The following is a 26,621-nucleotide window of genomic DNA, read 5'->3' as shown; positions in this document are numbered from 1 at the left end:
TGATGTTGTCTGTCTTTACCAATAGTTGTCCTGTAAGAATAAGGTCTTTGAAGGCTGTCAGAGCATTCTGTACAGCTAACATTTCTTTTTGATTGATACACAGGTGCATCTGTTTTGGGTTCCATTTGCCCTGAATTCACTTCCCTGCCATGTGAGCCTGCCATGCAGATTCTGATGCGTCTGTTAGGGTTTGGGTGGCAGGGGGTAGGGTGAAAGGGAGTCCCTTGCTGTGGTAGCAGGCCTCTGCCCACCAAAGGAACTCTGCCCTTAGACAAGGAATGATAGGAATCATTGTCTCTAGGTCCTGAGAACGTTGACACCATAGACTTTTTAGATACCATTGAAGTTTCCTCATATGCAGTCTTGCATATGGAATTAACAGAATGCAAGAGGCCATGAACCCCAGGGCTTGCAGGCTTTTCCTTACAGAGAGCTGGGTTTTTGTAGGTTGTCAAATAAACTTGTTTCTCCGGAGTGAGGAATGCCATCTGGGAAGTTGTGTTCAAACTTGCTCCCAGGAATACAATCTGTTGGCAGGGTACTAGGTGTGATTTCTTCTCAATGATGGTGTACTCCAGTGAGGTTAGAAGTCTCTTTACAAATGCCAGGTGTTGTAATAGCAAGTCCTGACTTTCTGCCTGAATCAGGCAATCGTCCAAGTATGGGTAAATCTGAATCTTTCTCTGCCTGCAAAATGCAATGGCTGGAGCTAGGCACTTTGTGAATACCCTGGGCACAGTAGATAAGCCAAAGGGATGTGCAGAGAACTGATAGTGCATGGAGCCTGCCCTGAAATGTAGGTATTGTCTGCAGGATTCCCTTATTGGGATGTGCAGGTAAGCTTCTTTTATGTCTAGGGTTGCCAGCCAGGCATCCTTGGCTAGTATAGGAAGAAGCTGTTGAAGAGTTAACATTTTGAATTTTGGAACCACCAGAAAGGTGTTGAGAATAGACAGGTCCAAGGCAGGACGCCAGGAGTTTTCTTTTCTGGAAACCAGGAACAGTCTTGAATAAAAACCTTGTCCCCTTTGTTCTGCTGGGACAGGTCAAATAGCCCTGATACTGAGGCGAAAGAGCACTTGTTTTTGGGCCTCCGCCCACTGATTTGGGGGGAGGTCTGGTTATCCACTTGGGGTTGGTAATGCATGGAAGTGGAATCTGTGTCCTAGAGAAACTATGTTTAAAACCCATTTGTCCTGGGTAATGAGTTCCCAGTTTTTTGCATGCAGGGCGAGCTTTTCTCCTAAGGGAGCAAGTAGTTGAGCAGGGCTTGGAAGAGTTAAGGATAAGTCATTGTGCTATTTTTTCATAGGTGGGTGGCTTACTACTCCCTGCATTGGAAGTGGGAGCCCCCCCCCGCTGCTTAGATCTGTGCCTAATCTGAGGTTGAAGTCTTGGTGGTCTGTAGCCCCTGGGTTTGGACTGAGAAGGCCTGGAAGGGACTGCAAAAGACCAGTTCTTTGAAGGCCAATGCCTACTGAATCTAGTGTCTGTACTTGTAAGAAATCTTTAACAGTTTGCATAGATTTAGCTTTTTCCTCTATCCTTTTGAGGACTTCTTCTGCTTTGTTGCCAAAAAGGCGTTCTTGGTTTAAGAGTGCATCCAGTAATTTAGCTTTAACATGATCTGGCAAGTTTTAACCTTAAGCCAAGCATGCCTTCTAAGTACAGACCCAGTGATAGCAACCCTGCAAGATGCATCCAAAGCATCAAAACCACATTGCAAAGTATGTTTACCAACTTGTTCAGCAGAATGCATTAACTCTTGCAACTCTTTGTGTTCAGCACAGTCAGGAATCAACATCATTTTCTGTTTTAGTAGTCCCATAATATGCTGCTGATACTTTAACATATGAAACTGGCAATTTAAAGCCCTAATTGCCAAAGTAGCAGAAGTGTATACCTTCTTACCCCATCTCTCTAAAGCTCTAGAGTCCCTATCAGAAGGTGTAGAATTTTTGGCAGTAGTAGCCTTAATGCCTTTTGGTCCTTGGGAAATGGTCTCTGGATCCACAGTGGGAGTCTTGAAGAGGAATTTGTGAGAGTCAGGTACTCTGTAGTACCTCTCAGGTTTCCTGGGAGCTGGAGCCAAGGTGTCTGGGTTAAGGCTGGAGTCCAAGAAAACATCTACAATTTCCACTACAGGAGGGTTAGCTAGAGGCCTGTGTTGAGGCAACAGTAAAAATTCCCTAAGTCTCTTTTTGCACTCAGAATAGTCTTGGCTTTCCCAGCGGAAATGCTCCCTAAAGGTATGCAAGGTTTCACCAAAAGAAAAATCTTCTGCAGGGGAAGCAGAGGGAATGGAATCCCCTGCATCAGAATTCTCATAAGTAGATAAGGGTAAAATCCTGGTAGTCAGAAAGAACAGAAATATCAGATTCCTGATCAGAAGAATCAGAAAGAAAATCAGTTCTAGGTCTCTTAGAGGGGGAAGGCTGGCTTCCCCTAATTAAGGTAATAAGGTCTTCAGCCATTCTAATCATTTGTTTTTGAGGCATATGGGCCTGAGTATGCAGTTTGGTCATCAGTTTTCTACGCGTAGTGCGAGCTTTAGGCCTGAGGAATTCGGTATTTCTAGCTTGAAACGAAGTTGTCGGTTTAATATGAAAATCGGTAGGCCTGAATACACCCTCAGAAGCCGGTGCCTGCACAGTGGCTCCAGACCCATCCAAAGTAGAGACATCCGCAGGTTCCATAGTCGAAGAAGCATCTTGCGGCATACCGGACTCCGAATGGGTCTCAGTAGAGGCCTGCGAATCTGTAGTAGCAGGTATCAAGGGCTGCGAAAGCGCCTCACTGAGTACCGGCGGACTGGCGACTAGCTTCACAGAAGCATCGTCAGCAGTTTTGGACCTATGCAGTCTGTCTCTGTCTTTATCCTTGCTTTTTTTGGAAGATCGGTAGTCGGATGGCTTAACGAAGCCATTTCAGAGTACAGAGATCGAGAACAAAAGTATTTAGCTACAAAAATAGCCCAACGACGAATAGTTCGGGTGTTGAACAAGGCACAAAACTGACAGCGAGGGAAGTCGTGGTCTGGGCCTAAACAGGTGATGCAATAAGAATGAAAATCTCTATGAGGTATTTGCTTTCCGCAGGCAAGACAATTGTTAATTTTTTCTGACATCGGTTAGAACAAGAAAAAAGGGTCCCCAATGGGGTACTTATCTTTTTGAAGACTTCAGGTCTGAAACTCGAAAACGAAAATTTCAGGAATCGGCCGACCGGCACTTGCGAACTGCTTCTGCTTCGGGCACTGCACGGCAAGAAAGACTGATGTAATGGCATCGCCTGCATGTTTTATACCCCTGACGACCTGACGTCATGGAAGAAGTGACAGCATCTGACGCCAAAATCCGAAGACTCAGGTATTCAGGCCGACTGAGGGCTATCTGCAGGCAGATAATCCAAATTTGCTGACTGCAACAGTGAAACATGAAGAACATCTTCAAGCTCACTAAGCAGAGCTTCTGCTGGTTAGTGAATGTAAAATGTAAAAAATAAATAAAAGAAAAAGTGTGGTGTGTGTGTGTGTGTGTGTGTGTGTGTGTGTGTGTGTGTGTGTGTGTGTGTGTGTGTGTGTGTGTGTGTGCATGGGAGTGAAAGCAAGATTGATCGAGCCATTATTTTACACCCACTAAACAAAGCTTTTGCTTTTTAGAGAGTGTAAAAAAATACAGAAAAAAGTTTGTGTATATGTATGTATATGAGTGTGTTTATGTTAATTTCCCATCTACAGCAGGCCTTTCTTATTTTACCTTTAAAATTGATTTTAATTATTGTTCTCATAAAAGTTGCTTAAATAACAGGATTTATGTTAAAATTAATTTTCTAAATGGAATGAAAGCCTGAAACTCTAATGTATGTCATCATTTAGACGCATCAATCTCTAATCAATGGCAACAGACTAAACATTTTAAGAGAAAGGAACCAAAAAAAAAAAAAAGTAAAGACCTGGACATTTTTAAAGTGTTATATTTTGAATATAAAACCCTTCCTCCAGCACCATTAACATATACTAAAGCAAGTTTAGAACATTAGGTGGAAGAACTACTTTACATCAAAAATATAAAAAAAATTATATAGTACTTAAAAAATAAGTAAGTAAAATACAACAATTTTACAGACAGCCCATTCTCTAAATGCAATAATGCCTGACAAGGTGTATGTTAATGTGTAATTAACACCATTCCAGGGGTGTAGAGGTCCTCCACCTACAGCATCGGACCTCATAACACCCCTGGGCAGGCTTTACACATTAACACACACATTGTCAGGCATTATTGCTTGTTTAACAGATGTTTCTTTAAACAATACAAAACAGCCATTGTGATTACCGAAATCATAGTCTATTCTTCCTGTAGAAAAACAGTGGTAACGTGTAATTGTTCCAGAGTGGCAGCATGAAATGGCCACTGATAGACAAGTCTAAACAAAATTCAGGAAGTGAAAGTTCATGAATCATACATAAACTGAATTGTGTGGTCCCTACTCTTTGGCCCATAGGTTCTATTGTTCTATTATCCAACTCTGTAACTGGGAATCCTAACTTATGTTCAAAAGGAAAAGAGTGTGGAAAGCTCATTTAGGCAATTACCTTTATGATAGCTTTGGAAATAGCTATATTTGCTCATCCATTAAAGTAGAATGTGCTGTTGAATCTGTTCTATAGTTTTTAATTAATATGTTTCAAAAAAGCCTAACTTATCCAGTGCATACACTGTAGTCTACCATTACATCCATTGTCTGTATCTGGGATCTTTACTGATAAACTGAATTCGGTGGGTTTCCTCCGGGTGCTCCGGTTTCCTCCCACATCCCAAAGACATGCTGTAGATGGATTGGACTCTCTAAATTGGCCCTAGGCGTGAGTGCGTGCATGTGTGTGCCTTCTGTGGAAGGTTAGGCACCGGGCTAGCAACTCGACACCATAAAACTCCACTGCCAATCATGAGCAGACAGGTGATCCACTGTGGCGACCCCTAACCGGGAAAAGCAGAAGAAGTGATTTCTGCCACCTATATGTCACCAGACAAGACAGTATGGAAATTAGCAATAAGGCAAATTATTTATTCGTAAGAAAGAAATAAAACATGAGTAAACTTTATTATTTTAAATCATTACAATTTTTCCAGCATAAAAACATAATCAACAGAAAATTAAAGTTGTGTATTTTTACAAAACTTGTACAAAGTTTGTCACAAAGAGGGGATATACAAGAAAAATACAAGTAATATAATAAAAACAAGAAACATTTGAACTCTAAGCAGAAAACAAATGAAAAGGGTATCTAGAGATTCCTAGACTAACAATATTAGATTTTGATGCATAAAATACAAGGTCACGTTAAATAAGTGTGAATGTGTTTATTCACATTAAATAAGTGATATTTATTTGTTAACTGGATAAGTGGGCTGGTAAAAGGACTCTTTTCAGTCAGGTTCTACTACAGAACCTCAAATATCAGAATGCCAAGGAAATAAAATCACCAAAAACTAATGCCTGAAACACAGAAGAGTGAAAAATAAAACTGCATTTTTTGAAGGGGGCAATGGTGAGGTATACAACACCTGCAAGGGTTTTGCAGTCTCTAGAGTTAATAATTGCTCTTTCCTAATAGAAAGGTTGATGCCAACAGGCACAAGACTTGTGCTGGTGACATGGAGGCCAACAAAGTCAGCCTAAAATACCTTTACTTAGGGAAAAACTAACAGAAGTGGCTATTTCCTGAACAGAACCAGAAGAGGAGGGGCAGCAGATAGTCCCTTCTTTGATCTCAAAATGGACAGCTGCAAATTAATAATAATTAAAGGTTATCTTAGACGCTTGTCTAAAGCTCATCATTTGAAAAATCTCACTGTCAGACAAAAAAGTGAGGTCATGAAACTTGATTACAGACACAGGCACAATCTTATGAACAACTTTAACACCTTCTTCTATCTTTTTAGGTTTTAGCACTTGCAGTACAGAAGACAGGAAAAGCTGAAAAAAATATACTTACACAGTAGTCAATAGGTTTTCTTGACAAAAACATATAAATATTAGCTTGGAGCTGTTTATCCATACAAATGATGAATGTAGCAAGATAGCTCTACACAGGAACCATGTATTTGTTGGGTAGGGAGAAGTGACCAGCATAGCCTGGAAAATTTTTACATGCTGTCTGCTAGTCTTGGTCTTACTGTTACTGAGAATGGACCTTCTCATACCAAATATACAAATGGCAATGCAGAAAGACAAGAAATAGCTCTCAGTTTATTATTTATTTATTCGTTTGTTTGTCTTTGTTGTCCAACTGGGTAAGACCCATTTTTAGAGAAGGCCTGAGGAGAAAAGCTCCACATTTAAGTTACACACGATTCATATTTATAATTCCAAGGTAAAACATCTATACATGAGCTTATTCACAAGATTTTTAAATATTTTGTACACGAACATAGCATTTTAACACAAAAAGAGGGAAATTAACATGTACTGGCTAATTATTGAATAGAAAAATAAAATACAATAACAGTTTATGTATTTATAGCATGATGGCTGCAAGGAAAGATCAAACTGGGGGGGTGTTTTTGAGGTTAGTAGTAATTTACAGACAGACAAGTAGTAACATAGCTTAAAATTAATGATAAAAGATATGAAAGGAGAAATTATGGAAATGAGTAGAAGAATAAATGAACAGAGGGGTAATTGTTGCTACTGGTGAGGTGTGAGAGAAGGAGGAAGAATAAGAGTTTAGGAAATTACTGCAGTATGATGAGCAATGATAAGATACAAAAGACTGGGAAGCAAAGTGGCTGTAATAGTTGGAGAAACGTAATCTGAGTTTAACATCATAATTATTATGAAACAAAGAGTAAAAGACAGAAAGACGGAAATAAGATTATCAGTAACATCGGTGACTAGATTAACAAATTAGACATGCAATAAGCTAAGGCCAAAGCCACAACTGCAAAAAAAGTCAACTTACCATACCCAGTACTTCCAGCTGGAATTAGATATCTTAAAATAACTTAATGAAGCTAACAAAACGACATGCCCATACATATATCAAAAAATTAAAGTGATTTGTTAGATAACCCAACACACATACCAAGGTCTCCTCCTAAATTCCTCACTCATTCAAACCATGCATACATAAAAATATTGCACACAAACCACTCCAGCAGCTAAAGTTATATTACAAGTTATTTTACAAGATTTGGCCTGATGCCCAAAAAAAAAAAAAAATAGATTTTGTTACCAAATCTGGAGTATGCACTGCTAGATATTACATTACAATTAATTATATAACAGCAAACTAATTCAGACTACATTTGAGGCTTATTTTCCTTGCTCCCTACAGAAACCATCGTCTCTTGAACATACAAAAAGCACATTGGTTCCCAGGAACAGGAAGGGCTAAACTACTATTAATTTTCCTATACAAATTAAAAAAACAGCATCAATGTACTTCACTAGCCACAAAACTGACTATGAGAATCCTTGGCTAACAACAGCAATGCCTCAGTATTGTCCAAACCACCTTTCAGTAATGCTTTTACTTTCTCAAACATCTGAACAGCCTGCTAGAACCATCTACCCCATGATATTAGAAATCAAAACATTCTCTCTCTCTCTCTCTCTCGGCTTTTCCCGGTTAGGGGTCGCCACAGCGGATCACCTTGTCCACTCATGATTGGCAGTGGAGTTTTATAGTGTCAAGTTGCCAGCCCAGCGCCCAACCATCCACGGAAGGCACACACACGCACGCACTCATGCCTAGGGCCAATTTTAGCGCATCCAATCCACTTGCAGCATGTCTTTGAGGATGTGGGAGGAAACCGGAGCACTCGGAGGAAACCCACACGACCACAGGGAGGACATGCAGACTCTGCACAGAAGACACCCCAGCCAAAGATCGAACTGGAGAACCACTTGCTGTGAGGTGACATGTATTCTTCTCGGTATTTCTTAACCACTGTTTGCACTGATAGGGCTTTGCCATGGCTGACCAGAGAATGATGACAATTCCCTAAAAAGTGTTGCATGGAATTACAATCACTGACAGTTACATGACAGGCATATATTAGCCCACATAAAAAATGAGATGAAGAACATGACTGCCTAATGTTAGTACTTTTTAATAATACATTTTTATCTGTTTGATACATCTCCAAGGCATAGATGGATGAAGTCTTGGCTACACTAACAATGGTTTGGCTTTGCTTAATGGCTCAGGAGCTTCAGAAAGTTACTAGGGAAGGATGAGGGTGAATAACTGATGCAAGCTCACCCATCCCAGGAAGGTGTTGGTATACTCCCACCAAAACATCTCAACCTGGGGGAGGGAAAGTACTGTAAAACCTGCAAAATGAGGCTCAGGGAGCATAAGCCCATCTTGGAGGGAGTGCACATCAACTCTAGTTAGAAATCAGGATTGTGAGGAAGCAGGAACATGCATGCATAGCCGGCTTTAGGCACCAGCGAAACATGTGGTTGCTGGGGGCCCCCTGTTTCTGGGGGGCCCCCAACCACAGCAAGTTTTCTTACCTTGATATTTTATAACATGTCTGTCAAACCAACAAAAGCTAGCACATTAGTCTTGTATACTTAATAAACCAGGTGGGTAATAATGCTTATTTATATCTCCTGTAAAATTCAAAAATGTCTTTGGCTATAGTAACAGTGTTTTATCAATCAAGAGCCTTCACAATTCCATTAAATATTTTACCACTAACATCGTGCCCATGGCTTAGTTAAACCCTGCTGCTGGACATGCTCTACACTAAAACTAACAACATAGCCAGTTTTAGGTACCTACAATACCTGTGGCTGAAAGGGGGCCCCCTTAATCATCCTTCACTGTGTGGGGCCCCAGAAAAGCTGCTGCTGGTTGGGAAAAACGAGGAGAAAAAAAATGCATTAATTTCCTGATTATTCTCTTTAACCTGAACAGGGCTGTGATATGACCCTGTTAGGATAAAGTTGATAATGGCCTCTGCTCTCAGCTGCACCCATTCTAAAACCAGTCCCGCTCAGATGTGTGTACAGAAAGCTGCTGCAGATTATATGGGGGGAATGTGGTGTTATTCCTCACAGTCAAATCTTAGAGGTGTGCACATGAGGTCATTAATGGATGCATTTGGGCTGAGGACAGTGTGGTCATTGTTTCTTTTATTTTTCTTACATACCTCAGAGGTGTACAAAGAAGGTTACTACAACTTGTGTAGGCGCAACAAAGTAGAATTTGCTACTGTAATCATTATTTTTTTCACTTTCCTCACAATCACACTTAGAACACACATACAGGTAGCTGTCTTTGACAGTTTGGGTTGAGGAGTGAGGAGGCATACTATGTATATGTATACCAGCAGTCCCTTGAAATACATGACTGTAGTAATTTGAACATCTACTTTCATCACAGTCTAACACCAGAGGGATACAAAAGCAGTCTTTTTGGGGGATTGGGAGGCAGGCACTTCCCAGATAGGACCTTTGTATCCAGATAACAAAGGTTTGTTAGTTTATTGTGAGCTACTGTTTTGTCATCTCTGAACATTAAGCCTTGGGTACAACTTATGTCTTCCTTGAAAGAAAAAAATAAACCTGAAATTCTTTTCTTATTTCCTAAATATTGATTACTGTACTGTCTTTGTCAGGAAATGTGTGTTGAAAGGATGCAATGAAAACTGAACAGAAACACAATTTCTTTACTTAATCATAATTTTTGTTCAAGCCATTATTGGATGAAAAGGTGTGTAGAAAGAAAAATAACTTTAAAATGCACTTCAGAGCATATAGGAAGTTATAACTTCTTGAAAAAGCTGAAAAGTAAGGCAAAATGTGAGAAAAGTAAGAAAAAAAGTAACATGCATGGTATGGGGAGCCGAAGATGGGGATGGAGGACAAGGGAAGACTGGAGGGTATTGTGTTTATGGGGGTAGGGTCTGAAACAGTAGGCCTAGGGTGCCATTTCACCTGAGTCCAGACCTGTACATAGAGTTGCTACAATATATTATTGCTACAACTAAATGCCCCTTTGTGAGATGGGCCAACACAGTGTAGTACACAAGTCTTGTAATGTAAGAATATTGTAGCAAAGGGTTAGTCTGTGCATACTACTCCTAAAAGTTTGCAGCATGAACTAAAAGGTTGCTTAGGAAGGGTGGCAGTGACAGGGTGATACGTAGACTGGAAGTGCCTGGGGGGGGCCCAGCTTGATATCTGCTGGGGGCCCCCAAAATGCCAACACCGGCCCTCTGCATGCACGGGCTCCAGCATGCTTTCCAGCCAGTGGGAGTGAGGATGTTGGAAGAATGTATGAGATCCCTTAACATTTACTGGATGATGGCTGCAGTCAGATACTGCTCCTTGCCTCCCTCCCTCAGTGTTGTGTGATGCCAGGGGGTCAAGCAGAATAATAATCAATAAGAGACAGGGAACTGGGGTTTGATGGAGAACAGGGGCACACTAGAAATGTTAGAAACTAATTTGTTTTACAGAATTTAGAACTTATAAAATACAATAAAACAGACAAACATTTACATCCCCTCGTGGTAAGTCATACTCAGATTACAGGTATGAACATAATAATGGTCCTCTGTGTTTAGAAACATCACATATAAATCGGTACTAAAAATCAGACATTATACTGTCTTTTACTGTACTTATCAACATAAAGTCTATATAATCATACCAAATATAATGTCTTCCATACTTCAGCTGGGTCTTCTTTGAAATAGAATCAGCTTAGTAGCCATTAAGAAGTGCAAACAGTGGGCGACTATTCTTGAAACGGCACATTCTTCAAACTTGTCCCTTTGTCCATTGTGTAGTATTTCATAAGTAAGGTAAGAATATACACAATAAGTTTAAATTGATATTTGATTTTAACTAAATTTTGAATCTTAGCCCAGTTAATAGCGTCAATTTGCTTAGTCAGGTGCTGAATTACTGGTAGTGTATACTTTAACAATTAGTCCAAGATTTGAAAATCATAGAGTTAGATGTATATATTTACTGGGTATAGCTCCACCCCACATGAGGTGCATAAGGGGACCCCCACACACTGAAAAAGAAAATCCTCAAAACGCTGCTGATAGTTCCACATAATACAGGGATAAAAGGGAAAGTAAAACAGGTAGCACAACCCAAATATAATTCGACACTGAGATTTCACCTTCAAGGGTACCTTCAGAGTAACAATAAAAATCAGCTTAAATAATAAGGATGAAGGAATAATTCAATTATTCCTGACTCCTCTCTTATACAATATGCAGATGACACCACAGTCATCTCTACCTCAGACTCCCTCTCTGACCTTTATCTCCCCACATAAAACTCCTTTAACTCTATTGAACAATGGCTCTCCCAATAACCAACTCATCCTAAATCCTAAAGAGACCTACAAAGACTAAGCGTCTTCTTTTCTTACCTAAATCTCTCTCACATCTCAGACCTATATTTTCAATTACATCCCTTAACAACACTGTCATTTATGCTGAAACTCACACCAAACTGCTTGGGGTCATCATAGATGACCAACTCAAATTCAACCTCCATGTCTACCACTGCATCAAAAAACACATCAAAAATTGGAGCTTCTATATAGAAACAGCAAATTTCTCACAAAAGGCTCCAGACTTACTCTTGCCCAAGCCTTCCTTCTTCCTAGTCTTCTCTACAATTCACAAATACTAACTAACCTACAAGCCTCTCTCCTTTCCAAACTGGAATCCACCGATAACAAAGTTGTGGATTTGCTGCTAACCCTTCTCAAAAACACACCACTACCAATCCCTCAGTCTATTACACTGGCTAGAGTTCCACCACCAACTTCTCTACTCCCAACTCCCTATAATTCATTCTTTCTTAAAAAAATGCTCTGCCTATCTATCTCCCCACTTATCTCACGCTATACCCCTTCCAGAACTCTCAGAAGTTCCAACCAACAACTGCCGAAAATTTACAAACCCAAAAAATTTCATAGGCCAAAATCTCTATAGCTACACACCTGCCCTAACCTGGAACAAACTACCCTTGCACATCAGAAAAAGAGCCCATGCACAAGAATTAAAAAAAAACATAAAAAAAAAATTGCTTCAGACCTGGACCTGTCACTGTTGTCAGCCTAACACAAACTACCCTCTGTAACTCCATTTCTCTCTCCCAATCTGTCTGCTCCGCTATCACTTCACTAGTATCCACCACACCCTCCTTACTACTCTGAATAATACTCTCATTATTCACATAGCTACAAACTCTAACTACATTTCTTTAAACTCTAACCCTGGACACATCACTATGCTATCTCTCATCCTACCAGCCTTGTCAAAACATAACTACTTCCAACTTTTTTCTTAATTTTTATGCATAATTACTTACTTGACTGTGGGCTATTAAACCTTTTCTGTACTCTTATTCCATCTGCTTGCGTGCTTTTGTGAATTTAATCTCATTGTATATTTTCATTATGCCTGTGAGTACTATCCCTCTCTGTATAGTTCAATTGCGTGATTACTTACTCTGACATTTTATATATAATTTTCTTTCTGTAAACTATATAAATTGTAATTATACATTTTTTTGTTTCTTTGTGAGCTTATGAAGTACTACTATGCAATTGTTTCTTTTGTGAAGTTTTTCTCCTGGGCCTCTGCTGAAAAAGGGCACTAGCCCAGTCAGACTTTCCCGGTCAACAAATGTCAAATAAATAATTAATAATTAAAGTAATATCCAAGCGTTAGCTAATACAATGAATGTCCTAAATTATATAAAACATATTTTATTGAAAAATACTTAATTAAAACCAGCCAATGTAAATCAACAGCTAACCTTTTATTAGTGAGTTTTGCATTTAATAATTATCTGAGACCCCCAATTTCAGAAATGTTTCAGTAACATCACCCCTGTGGAGTAGCATAAAATGCTCATACATGGGTCAACAATTCTACCCCAATGGGGTAGAACACAGAGGACAATTAGTATGATTTCTAATATCTGCTATTTTTATACCATAATGCCTCTAAACAACTGTACTGGAAAGTGCACCAATAAAACAGATTCATATGTAAACCTGACATTTGAAGGAAAATGAACCACACTGATAGATCTATGGGTGACACATCAGAGACAATCATGCCTTTAGATGGTACAATATTTTTAGTAACATACATATAAATATCATGATACCAGGATAAAATGGTAGCATTGAAAGACTAATGTGTACAGCAGTACCGTTCATTTTTCATTCAAGTTGAAATTGAAGTTATGGCATTATAGTTAAAGAAACTAACACAACACTTGTATGATGTTTATTAGGTAGCTGTCTGTTTATTAGCAAAGGGTCATAGAGTTAGGGGGGGTAGCGGGTGTGTGTGTATATGTGTACAATACTGCATCAGGACCTTTCACTTGCACAGCTTCCAAGAGGGTTCATAAGTAAAGCAGGAGTCCTTAAATTATCATTCTTCATGACAGCCCAAAGAATCTGGCCTTGACCCAGACATTTAAATATTTTTAACATTGCTTGACACTGTTTTCTGGAAGAAATAAAAAAAAAATAACTAGAAGTTGAGCAGAGCTAAATGTTGTAGCTAGGCCCCTTCCTGTTTGTCTTCCAGAATCTGGTTTAAGAAAGAAATGACATGCCAAACATTCCATTTAAATTACAGTTTTGAAAAGTTTTGGTTTTGAATTTAAAATAATTAATGATGCATATGTTTTAGGCATAATAGAATATGTTATATTACAAACACAGTGACCACCTTATGTAAGGTGCTGTAGTTTAGTATAAACTTGCAGCACAGAAAAGCACTTTCAGACAATAGTAAAAACCAGACTGAATAAGGGATGCATCTTAGTGAGAAAAAGAGACCTCAGTTAATTTCAGGACTTTGCATGCCATTTTGACACTTTTAATGCCATGAGGTTGTTTCAGATTAATGCATTTTATTAATTTAGTGTATTGCAGCTTAACCCCAGATGTTGGTATTCAGACATTACTGTGTACCACCTATGGAGATGCACCACTGAAACGTGTTGTGCCTGTCCTTTTATCTCTAGAATTAGATGGTATGGAAACAAATTCCCATCCTAGAAGTGGGTTCATTTTTTTAACGTGACAGCTCAGGGAAGCTTCTTCTTCTTCTGCATGTGTTGACCATGACAGTCTAATTGGGTACAGTGCTCTTTTTCAATAGAGACCAGGGGAGGAAAGCTCCAATAGTTTAACAATAAAGTATTATACATGTTATTTCTAAGCAACAGTATATTACACTGAAAACAGGAAAATCTAACAAACATGCAAGCATAAAGCATATAGTATATAGCATTATGAAAACAGAAAGTTCTTCTAAGGTCAACTATTCAAGAACTTCCTAAAACGATACTTAAAAAAATATATGTACATATTTACAATATCAACAATTAGTATGCTATATAGATTTAAGTATGAGTCATACAAAGCAAACTACTGCAGTTTTTCAAGTCTAAGTTTAATCATTTTCAGGCTATTCTTGAAAATATTATTAGAATATGTATAAAGAGCAAGTAGACAGCAGGTCATCTATGTACCTTATATAACATACAACACCGCAATTAACACCATAATGCACACAAGTTTTTTTTCTTTAAAAATCTTGAGTGTTCATAGAATCATAGAAGTAACAAGGAAAAAAGTCAAGAAACCATTTGTGCCTTGCTAATATTTACCTCTAGGTGTACCTCCCACTTCCAGGAGGGGCACAATACATTAGGGCATGGATAAATACAGGCACCCATCCAATCGTCCAGGGTCTTCATGAAAGATGAGAGCGTATAATTTTATTTAACTTGTAAAGGCAATTTGTTCCAGAGATGAAGCAACAGTTGGCCAATAAATTTGTCCCTCCAACATGTTTTATTTATGTGTTTGTGAAGGTTTAGATCCATAGTTTGAGTGTTTCTGGAGCTGTTTTTTCTTATGAAAGACTAAATTCAGTATGGTAGGGTTTTTGATAGCACAGAATGTAAGACATAGATCTCCTTGTGCAAATCTATAAGAGGCAACATAGAGAGATAGGGCTTCAAGTTTGTTTTGATAGCTAATGTTTTTTAAACCACTAACCATTTAATTTGGAAACCTTTAGGACCTCTCTAGCTGCACAATATATCTGGTTAGGTACATGCCAAAAGAGGCATTTGTACTCTATACTTGGTCTAATTAGGACCAAATACAGAGGGGTGATAACTTAATTTGACCTGAATGAGAGGCCTATAGAAATTAGTTGGGCTATGTAAAAGGATTTCCTGACTACTGTTATTACATGGTGTTTGAAGAACAGAGAGTTGTTGACCCAGGTGACAAGGTCCCTGACTACTGTGCCCATTTAAAATGGGGTACTGAATGCAATGTAAGATGAAAATGAGTGATGTTTACCAGTTGTGGCAATACGGTATGTATGTGCTTGTGTGTGTGTGTGTGTGTGTGTGTGTGTGTGTGTGTGTGTGTGTGTGTGTGTGTGTGTGTGTGTGTGTGTGTGTGTGTGTGTATATATATATATGCGCTACAGAATCCCGAAAGCCCAAAATCCTGAGACCAAAATCCTGAAAGTTCAAAATACTGCAAACTCAAAATACTGAAAACTCAAAACCCTGAAAACCCACAGGATACCAACACTTACTATATTCCAGCACAATTACATACAGAAACATATTACCCTTCAACTATATGCAGGTGGCAAGCCCCCCTGAACCCCCCATGTCAGGGGGCTGCACCCCCCATACCCCCTGCCACTTAAATATATCAACTCCAAGACTGCACTTCACTACACTAAGTGCAATCTTGGAGTTGATATATTTAAGTAGCAGGGGGTGTGGGGGGTGCAGCTCCCCACATGGGGAGTGCAGGGGGGCTTGCCCCCCTGCTTATACTTCGAGAAGAGTAATATGATTTATGTTTTATTTGTTTCTGTATGTACTTGTGCTGGAATATAGTAAGTGTTGGTATCCTGTGTGTTTTCAGGATTTGGGGTTTTCAGTATTTTGAACTTTCAGGATTTTGGTCTTTCAGGATTCTGTAGTGCTCCAGTAAATATATATATATATATATATATATATATATATATATATATATATATATATATATATATATATATGGATCTACCTGACAACATCGACACTTCATAACACTGACGACTTCACCGACACCACATAATCGACAGTTCACAAACACGACACCTCATACACTCGACACATCATAACAACAAACAAAACAAATCCCCTGTCCAAAACCCACACACACAACACAAGCACACCAAAATCCTTACAAACCAACACTAACCCTTACATACACAACTATCTACAACCCTAACCGAAACCCTAACCCTAAGGTCCGTCACTATCGCACACTCACCTAACCCGCGCCCTAACCCTAACTCACTTAACCCGCCCCTAACCCAAAAAATATCACTACTGCACCCTTACCTAACCCACGCCCTAACCCTAACTCACTTATCCCACCCCTATCCCTACAGACCGTCAACATCGCACACTTACCTTACTCGCACCCTTACCTAACCCGCGCCCTAGCCCTAACTCACTTATCCCACCCCTATCCCTACAGACCATCAACATCGCACACTTACCTTACTCGCACCCTAACGGCTGTCACTACCGCATACTTACACATCCTTTCCCCATCTCAGTGTTCTCAGCGTCAGTGTTTTCCTCCGTCGGTCTTCTGACTTGTCGATCTTCTGGCGCCGGTGAAGTTGTTGTCAGTGTTATGACGTGTCGATGTTGTCAGGTAGATCCATATATATATATATATATATATATATATATATATATATATATATGTATATATATATATATATATATATATATATATATATATATTTACATTTATACACATACAGTAGCTACATTTATACAGTCTAAGATTTTACAGAGGTAGACGTTAAAGAGAAAGCCCATGTGCAACTTAGTGGATTGTACAGGCAGCAGTTTTGTATAAAAATTGTTTTGTCATTTCAATGAGAAGTTGAAAGTATTCTGTTTAAGGAGAGTATTTGGAGAGTATCATAAGGTGAACACAAGGTCTTATCCTGGTGATGAGCATGTGCAGGACCAGGATTGGTTAAGATGTTGTTTAAGCAGTGATTTAAAACTATTATGCTTGTTGGAGAGTTTTATTTGTGTGGGGATACTATTCTAGAGTTTAGTAACATATTGGGAGCACAGCGAGTTTCCTGCAACATTATTTGACTTATCTGTGAGTATTAAGAATTTGTTACTAGAACAGAGGTCACTTGCTGGATAGTAGAGGAGTAATACGTTTTTTAGTGCAGGGCATTTTTCTGGATGATAAATGAGTTTGTGTGCTGTAGTTAGTTGCGAATATGTTAGGTATTGTGTAGTTCAAGCCTGATTAATTGCTTTAAGCTATGTCAATGATGGGTCTTATGAGGGAAATTGGTGGTAAATTTAGTTAAAAGTAACAGGAGGAAAGTTTCTTTCTTTGATTATTGTTTAAGTTTGTTAGGATAGTAGCAGCATATAAGAGAGTTGGCAAAAAAGGTGGTAGCTATTGTCATACCTCTCAACATCTTAGCACAAGAAATCTGGACAAAGCCTGTCATAATGGGGGGACAAATGCCCAAAACTACAGACCCATTATAAATATTGCTCTTATAAACTTAGAAAGCTGCTAGAATAACAGGATTTGTGTTAGAAATCATTTTCTGGACAATATGAAGTCTGAAACTCAAATGCATGTCATTATTTAGTAACTTAATTCTTGGATCATCCCAGTGATTTGTCAATTTTTTTTTTTTTATGAGGAACATACCAAAAATATAAGTCAAAAGTCTGGACATTCTGCGAAAATCTGTACAGTTGAGAGGTATGTTTTCTTACAATATCTGTAAGGAATCCATTGATCCTATAAAGGGAGCCTAGTTTCTGGTGTGTAGATTTAATGGTGTGCAGTATATGCTAGTATTGTCATCTATTATTATTAGTTCACTGTGAGTTACAGTTTCAATAACATTATTTCCTGGCTTTAAGGTGAAAGGTTGCTTTTGATTTTGGCATTTTTGAGGTAAAAAGCATTAAGTTTAAGTTTTTCTAGGGGTTGAGTAAGAATTTTGATTCTTTGAGGCAGGTTTCTACAGAGGAGAAAGATTTTTAGGTAATGTCTAGGAGCTTATTTATTGTTGAGGCCGCACAAATTACTGTTGAGTTGTCTGCATGTGGAATTAAACTAGCATGGTGAGTGGAGGTTATTAATAAATATATTAAATAGGAGAGGACCCAGGATAGAGCTCAGAGGGACACCTATAGTAACTGGTTGAAAGGATGAGTAGATTTGCTGCCATTTAACAGCTTGTTGGCTTTCAGATAGGTAACTAAGAAACCACAACAAGGAGGATTGTGAAAGCTCTATTGAGGAGAGCCAAACGAGCAGTTGCTGGTGTGAGACTGTATCAAATGCCTCTGACAAGTCCAAGAACATGGTGGACACAGACCATTGTTTCTATGTTGGTTTATTATACTGATAAAATGTATTAGAGCAGTAGTGGTGCTGTGCTGGGGCCTAAAGCCATGTTGTGCTTCTGAGAGCAGGTTATTTGAGGTTAGGTATTGCATCAGCTATATATGGATGCATTTCTCTTACATTTTAGAGAGGGGGGAGAGAATTTCTATTGGTCTGTAGTTATTAAACTCTGCAGATGTGTCACCTTTGGGCAGTGGTATGATGCAGGATTTTTTCTACATTGATGGGACGTATCTTTCTGATATGGACCTATTAATTAATATGGACACAAGGAAGGCTATGACTTCTCCAGCCATTTTTAGGTAGTCTGATGGTAGTTGTCTACAGAGGTAGTTTTCAGTTAAATAAGCAACTGCATTATAAGTGAGGTGGGTACTGGACTAAAACTGAAGAGCTATGGGTGGTTTTAGTTGGACAGGGTAGAGAGAGAGGGGACAGATGTATTAATGTCTAAGAGAGATAATATTGATTGCATAAAGTAGGAATTAAACTGTGTAGAGATAGAGTCTGTCATATTGTCTGTTTGTGGAAAGGTAATCTTGCCAGGTTGGAGCAGTTTATTTAGTTTTGGGTTGTTTTGATATTTGTCTTGTAAGTTGGTATATTATGTTTGTTTGTCCTGTTTGATATGAAGTTTTGCAAGGTTTCTAAGTTGTCTAAATTGCTGGAAGGCATTTTGAGTTCTATTTTTATACCAGAATTTCCAGGCTTTATCCCTTTTTATCTTGAGTTTTTTTTTTATTTCTTTTGTTAGCCATGGTATAGGGTTGGACTTTACTCTTTTACTACATACTGGTGCTAGATTATTTAAGGTCTGTAAGAATACGTTATTCAAGGATTCTACAGCATTATCTAGTAGCATTATTCTAAATACATCCCTGTTATATTGGTTTAGAGTTTCATTAAAAATATATTTGTTGAAATTGACTGTATTTCATACTTAATTATATTTAATGGCATATGTCTGTATGTGGTCACGTATGCTTATTATAAGGATTAGTTCTTGCTGTGGTAACTTTACATCAGGAGGGGAGTAATTGATAATATCCAACTTGCAGCCATCACTAAATCTGGTTAGCCATAGACTAGGGTTTATGTTATGGAGGTCAGAAAAATATATACAAAAAAGGAAGTTTTAGCATCCTCCAAATTTATAGTTTACATTTGCCACCTATTCATTCTAGGGGCTTCCTATTAACATATTTTTGCAATTAGGTCTAGAATAACTCCCTTAGTTTTGTTTGCACTTGCTGAGTGACTACAACTCTTTCATGACAATACTGCAATTTCATAAACCTTGGTCTTTCTTAGAATTCCAAATATGGGAACTTGCTTTTTTGAGTCATTTAATATATTTCTCAAACAATCATTTATTTCTCAGACTCTAAAGATCAGGAAGTGTTTTGATTTCTGATTAAATTTGTTATAAATTATTTTTAGACAATAATATTAACAGTAAAGGCACAACAGACTCAGAAATACATACATTTTTATGAAGCAACTAATTTCATAGCACAGTCTCTGGTCCAGATGTTTTAATGTTTTGTTTCTAACAGCTTCTGTTGAGGTTATTCTGCAAAGCACAAATGGTGTTTTATTGTTTTTGGGCTAGGGAATTACTATTTCTAAGTACATAATACAGTACAATATTTTTGTTTACAAAAATGGCATTAGTTAATTACATTTTAAGAATCTACTCTTGCATTATGTAATAGCAGACAGACTCTTCTCAATTAACACAGTAACTAACTAACTAACTGAAAGCATATCAATTTCTTCAGCCCAGTGTCTGAAAAAAGTATATACACATATATCTATACATATATTCTCTACATTCCAGTGATATGCATGAGTGGACTGGTAATAAAGATGAAAATCAAATTCTTAAAATTATTTTCATATCTTTACATTTCAGACTCTTGTGACTTTTATCTCAGGTTTAACGCCTTTCCGAAGCTCACCATTACATGATCCACTAATGGAGAGACAGGCTGAACATCTGCTGACTGCATCAGGAAAACATAGTAATCATCATAGTTATGGTCATAGTGTGTTACCACGTGACAGCAGACATAGCAGTGACCAGAGCAAGCACAAGCCAAAGGACAGACCTGAACAGAAGCCCCCTAGGTATAATCACCACAACCAAGAATCAGCAGAAGAGAAACATACATCAGTGCATGGACAACACCTACCACATCCTCCAACTCTTAAACCTAACCTCCATCATGTTCAGCTCAAATCAAAATTAGTGTTAGGAACACCAGAACCACCACTCACTTTTGACCTTCCAGAGGAAACACAATCTTCTAATCATGAAGGTCTTCCACAATCTCCTCACCAGACAGTAGCAGACTGTCAACAGCCTGCAAAGGAACAACCATCTAATAGCATAAGCACTCCATCCCTCCCAGATCTATCATTCGATCTTGCTGATGCTCTTTCGCCTTTCCCTGAAGAGCATTTGCCACACAAAGAACAAACACCAGATACTCCAACCCTTCCAGATCTAGCATTTGATCTTTTTGATGCTGTTTTACCATTTCCTGATGAGCATTTGCCAGATATTCCAGAAGAGTCATCCTCTCAGAATTGTCCTGGAAACCCATGGATACCTATGCCATAACATTTTCCAGGTGAAACCAATCCATCAGATTGGGAGCCATAAGAATGAAATAAAACTATACATTCAGATAAATAAACTAAATAAAAATGAACCCAAAAACATAAAACAAGATTATAATGAATCAGCCCACATTCAAGACATATATAATATAATATGGTGTTTAACAGACACATCAAGCTACAATATGTAATTTACCAAAGGCACATCAAACCATACACACTTGCCTGCATTTTTGATTTGATTTAAAAGAAGTTGCAATGATACAGTAGTAAAAATAGTTTAAAAAAATATGCTTTGTACAAGTTGCTTGTGCGCCTACATCTTGTGATAAACTGTTTTTTTTTTTTTTTGCCTTATATGGTTCATGGGATAACCTCTGGCCTCCGCATGCCATTGAACAGAATAAAATGGTAACAGATAATGAATGTTTAAAGATTAATATTATCCTGAGGAAACAGCACTGGGTTTCCTTGTTGATTAGGAATAAAAAAAAAAAAAAAAAAAAAGTATTTTCCAAAGCTAAGTCTACCAGGAAAACGTCTTTGGTGAAACCCACACCTCAGTCAATGAGGTGAACCAAAATTTGATTCACCTTAAACAGGTGAAACAGTATTCGTTTTTTGTAATTATCAGTGGACAATTCTTCTTTCCTCAAACAGGTACAGGCTGTAGATTATTACTTCTACAGCAGTTTGTCTCTGCACTCACGTCTTCCATGTTTTATGCATCTTTGTCCTCTAATATACAGACCACACATAGACACAAGATAAAACTTTGTGTCTGGTGACGCCCTTTTTAGGGTGAAAACACTCACTTATTTAGTAATAAGGAAACAATCCATTCCAGTTTAAGTTGTGTTCCTTTTCTTAGTCTGTTCAGGTCTTTTTTACTGCTTTGTTCACTTTTTTATTTCAAAGTTATATGTGTTTGCATAAATATAATATATAATGAAATGTCATTTAGCACAATAGTTGAACCTCATAGTCAACCACAAATGATCAACTACAGAATAGATATCTTCCACTCTAATGCATGTGTGTCATATCACACATCAAGCACAAAACTATATATTTGAGATAAGAAAAATTAAACTAAATTCCAGCCAAAAACACCAAGCTACAAAATGACCAGTATAAACAAAATGGGTGAAATCTCCCATAAGCACTCCAACAAACAAAAGCTAACAATAACATATTTACATAGGGGAGTCCACTCTCATACCCCATCCACATAGGACTTGTTGATTGTACAATAGCAACCATTAAAAAATCCCTTAACAAAGCATTATCAACCTCAACATTCCATAAACCTGCAGATGTTTATTTATATATCAACAGAATATGAAGTAAGTGAATAATCAACTAAATGTAGCACAAACTACATACTTTTCCACACACCTATAATTTATACCTTCCTAATACAGCACTAAGCTTACAAATTCCCTCACATGTAAAACCACATAGACTGAAGATGTGGGTGTGGCCTAGCCTTCAAATGAAGGCTCTCGTATTTGTTTAGAAGCATATATAATGAAATGTTAAAGAAAACCCTTTTAAAGTATTTAGACTAAAATGCTCAGAAATGATTTAACCACATCATATATCTCTGGTTATAAAAATAAAGTTGATTTCAAATCAATTTGTGAAATGGATTTTAATATTTACTGTGGCACCAGTATCCTGTCTGAAATGTGTAAAATGTGTAAAAAAGTTTGTAGTTCTTTTCTTGGGAACAGTGCTTAAAACTATTTCATACCATTTGGATATCTTAGCAACAAAATTTACACTCGTAAACAGAGGTGGTCAGATTTCTCATGACTAATAACGATGATAAAAGAATTCTGGGTAGTGTTATCAGACGGTAATAGTAAAACGAGACCTCCCACAAAACACAGAGGTAATACCATTACTATGGTATGGTGCAGTGAAGATCTACTAGCATTTTTAAAATAGAAGCACATGTATGAATATCTTTCTTATTTAGTTTTCATTTACCTATAGGATGTTAGTAAATGATGAATCGGTTCATTATGGCCTTTTCTGTTAGTGCTCCTGTCAGTGGTCAACACTGTTTCATTTACTTTTTTTCTTTTGATATCTTAGTAAGTGAACTGGCCTAAAGTACTATTCATACACATAACCTGGTCATAAGACAAAAACAGTGTTGCATAACATATGGCTGTACTCAGGGATGCACACACACTCGGCTGTGTCAGCTAATACCTCTGCAAACTTGGCACAATTTTCAATACAGTAACCATTACTGAGACATTCCGTTTTGCATCAGACTCGTTTTTCTTTTTTTTTTTTTTTTTGCAACAGTTAATCTTTAAGCCAGTGCTCAAACCATTTGTGCTACACTTGGTATATTACACTAGCAGAAGGAATGGAATAATTTTGTCTCATGACATTTCTGGTATGGTGAATGTGGATAGACACATGGAGTTAAAACCAGTATCTTTAACATCTTTAATCTCACATTCCAGGAGGTGCAAATGGATGTTGTGCATCTTAAAAGTGCAAGTGATGCTAACAAAATGATGTTGCTGCCCTTCAGCAAGAATTGGAGACACAGCATACTTAATAAAATATGTGTTTGACAAGTTGTGTCTTCATGTGAGTCTAGTTGTGTACTTGACCAGTATACCTGTCAAGAGGAAGCTAAGAAGCAAAGAGTCCATTATTGGAAACATGTAATGCTCAAGGATATCTAAATAGCTTGATATTTATTCAGATTTTTTTTTTAGAAATTAAATTGATGTTGTGTATGTGTCACATATAGGCTATGTTGTTATGAGATATATTTTGCCAGAAATGAGGGGTACTGGTCTTTGTCACAGATGGACTGAATAGTGTACTGTACTCAACATCCTTCTTGTAGAATGACAGTGAGGTGGATTAAGGTAGGAGACATCAGGAACACCTTTTAGCTGTCCCTGATTATGCAGAATGCCTCTTTGGCTTTTGCTCCATATTTTTTTCTGTCCCTCATAAAATGTGATTTTCTGGCAAATCATTAAGAAGTGCAGTCAGTTTTAGACTTCACTATCCTTCAGAAAATTATGTATGTCTACTAATGCATAACTCATTATTCTAGCAACTTGTTGTCCCATCCCTCCAAAGCACTGCTTGTCTACTCTTTGTACAAGTGTCCCTCAGCTATGATTCCCACCTCTGTATGTAACTTCCATACCATTCCATCTACAGCATCTGCTTGTGTAAGTGGCATTCATTCCTTGCCTTCCACTCATTGCAATGCTTATTTCATTCAGCCAAATACAAAACACCATCAACCTCTGAGGGAGACAAAAATGACAACAGATAAATCCACCTCTGAGGGAGATGAAAATGACAGCAGATAAATCCACCAAGTGTATATAAAAAAAAAAAAAAACAGGCTGTGAAAGACAGATGTTTTATTCAGGATTTTTGGGATTTAGCACTTTTGTTCCTAACAGGAACTTCATCAGAATCTAAAAGGGCTGCATACCTCACTTCCTTATATACAGGCCTCATTAAAGGTATAGTGTAGTAAATACATAAACAAGTGAACAAATGTGAGAATGTGTATCCAAATGAACAAAACAAACTCTGCCCATAAACCAACACAAAGGTTCCAGGCAGCAAAGATGTTTATCCAAATCGACCTTTAATATGCTTAAAACAATCCAGTGAATTTGTAACAAAAATAAGTAGTTTTCCTTGGTGGTAGTCTGTCCATAAACATGTCTTAACATCAAATGATGGTCTACTGTTATTGTCTTGTATAACAGTTTAATATAAATTAGGAAAAATAACTTTAAAACATGTACCTCTTTCAACAGAATGTTAGAAAGCATGTTGTACCATGTCCCTAAAATAATGTGAACAGCATGTGTGCACCATAAAAAATTTGTGTTGCTAAATTTAGTTCCTGGTGTAAGTCTATAATGCAATCAGAGAAATATATATGTTGTACTTTGGGGCCAGAATAAATTAAAAACTCCTGGCGAGGGATGTGATTTGTGTTACATTTACTAAGAGTTTGTTCCAGAGATGGAGGCTCTATGGAAGAAGTATCTGGCAGATGGGTACAGAGGATCTCTGTTGATAAAGGGTGGCACAACTTCCTCTGTTTAATCACAATGAAATAGCTCCTGCTGTGGCTTAGCAGGAGTGTTTATGTATGGCAGCAGCAGCTTTAAATATATGATTGTGGCCATTAGTTCTATCACTTTCATCCCAATCCAACAAGAGAAGGGTGCCAGTGACTATCATTTTTTGGGAAGATAGGAAGGCAGGCAGGATTTCCAAAAATGACTTATGCATGCTCATAAGCATTTGTCTTCGCATTTTATTGGGAAACATTGTCATCTTTGAATATTAAGCCTTGGGAACTGTGTAACTCTTCTTTGGAAGCAAATATGACTGAATTTCTTTCCTTAGTCAATATTTGTACAGAACTTCACCGAATTAAAATGGTTTGATAAAAGTTCTAAAAATCTATGTCAGAATATTTAGAAACACATGGCCAGGTCCACAGACCCCTTTCACTTGTTCAGTGCAGCCTTCAAGATATATTTTCTTTTGTTTTTTTTTTTGGTATGGCAGTTAGAATTGCTACTTCACAGCATTTGCATGATTTCCAGTTTGTTTTTGGTTGAGGATCTCCTGTGTAAAATGTGCATGTCTCCCAACGTTCAAGTAGGTTTTTCCTGTGATCCCCAACCTCTTTGCATACTCAGAAGGCAAGCTGAAGTGTTAACCAGTGATGCTTACTTGTCTGTAGTTGTGCATGTGTAACTCAGCATGGGGTGCAGTAAATTTTAAAACTGTATTTTGTCTTGTACCTGCTGTTTGTTGGAATATGGTCCTGTGCCTACAGCCCTGAAATGGAAAAAAGTTGGTTTAGAAAATGGCTGGACAGATGCCAAAGCAATCCTGCAGGTTGCAAATTAGTGCCCATGACTAGACAGAGGCCTAAGCAGTTTAGTTCAGACAACTAAAGCTATGAGCTGTTAATGAGCTTCATTCTTGAGTCCTGGGTTTTATTCCCTTAGTTTCCACTTGCAGACTGAATAATTCTAAGAAAGTCAATTAACCAGATATTGCTCTGTGGTTGCCCCTGCTTCAAAAAGGGCCATTTTGTCCAGTGGGATTATGAGGTTAACAAATACATAAATAAACAATAAACAAATGGGTATCCAGTTCCGTGACAAAATCCACATTCTGAAGTTACATAAATATGAAGTAAAATACACATTAAACAAAACAGTAACACTTAACAAAAACAGATAGTTTGCTAAGAGCCACGAAAATGCTTGAAGCAAGGCAAAATAATAAATTTATTTACAGGAAAATGAAATGAAAGAACACTCAGGTGTTAAGAAGATAATGAATCATGCTTCATTGATATATATTTGTGTGGGCCTTAGCTGGAGTTTGACTGGCACTGGCAAATGTGCACTTATCTTTGTAATATCCCCAAATCAGTAATGGT

At 37.8% G+C, this 26,621-nt stretch overlaps 1 protein-coding gene across 2 annotated transcripts in view; it reads left to right on the top strand.

The window, feature by feature from the left end:
- KNG1 (kininogen 1) overlaps positions 1-26,621 on the top strand; it is a 563,217-nt gene that overhangs the window by 490,432 nt on the left and 46,164 nt on the right. Inside the window, exon 7 of one of the 2 annotated variants that reach the window (XM_044070730.1) lies at positions 20,433-22,781. The exons of the other annotated variant lie outside the window; for it this stretch is intronic. Coding sequence (XP_043926665.1) covers positions 20,433-21,143 — 711 coding nt within the window. The 3' untranslated portion in view covers positions 21,144-22,781. Of the gene's footprint in view, positions 1-20,432; positions 22,782-26,621 lie in introns of those variants that run through there. 2 annotated transcript variants of the gene reach the window in all.

The sequence above is a fragment of the Protopterus annectens genome, chromosome 4.part1 (assembly GCF_019279795.1).
Source record: "Protopterus annectens isolate FY-2018-M chromosome 4.part1, PAN1.0, whole genome shotgun sequence".
NCBI classification, from domain to species: Eukaryota; Metazoa; Chordata; order Ceratodontiformes; family Protopteridae; genus Protopterus; species Protopterus annectens.
This window is presented reverse-complemented; position numbering and strand designations above follow the sequence as displayed.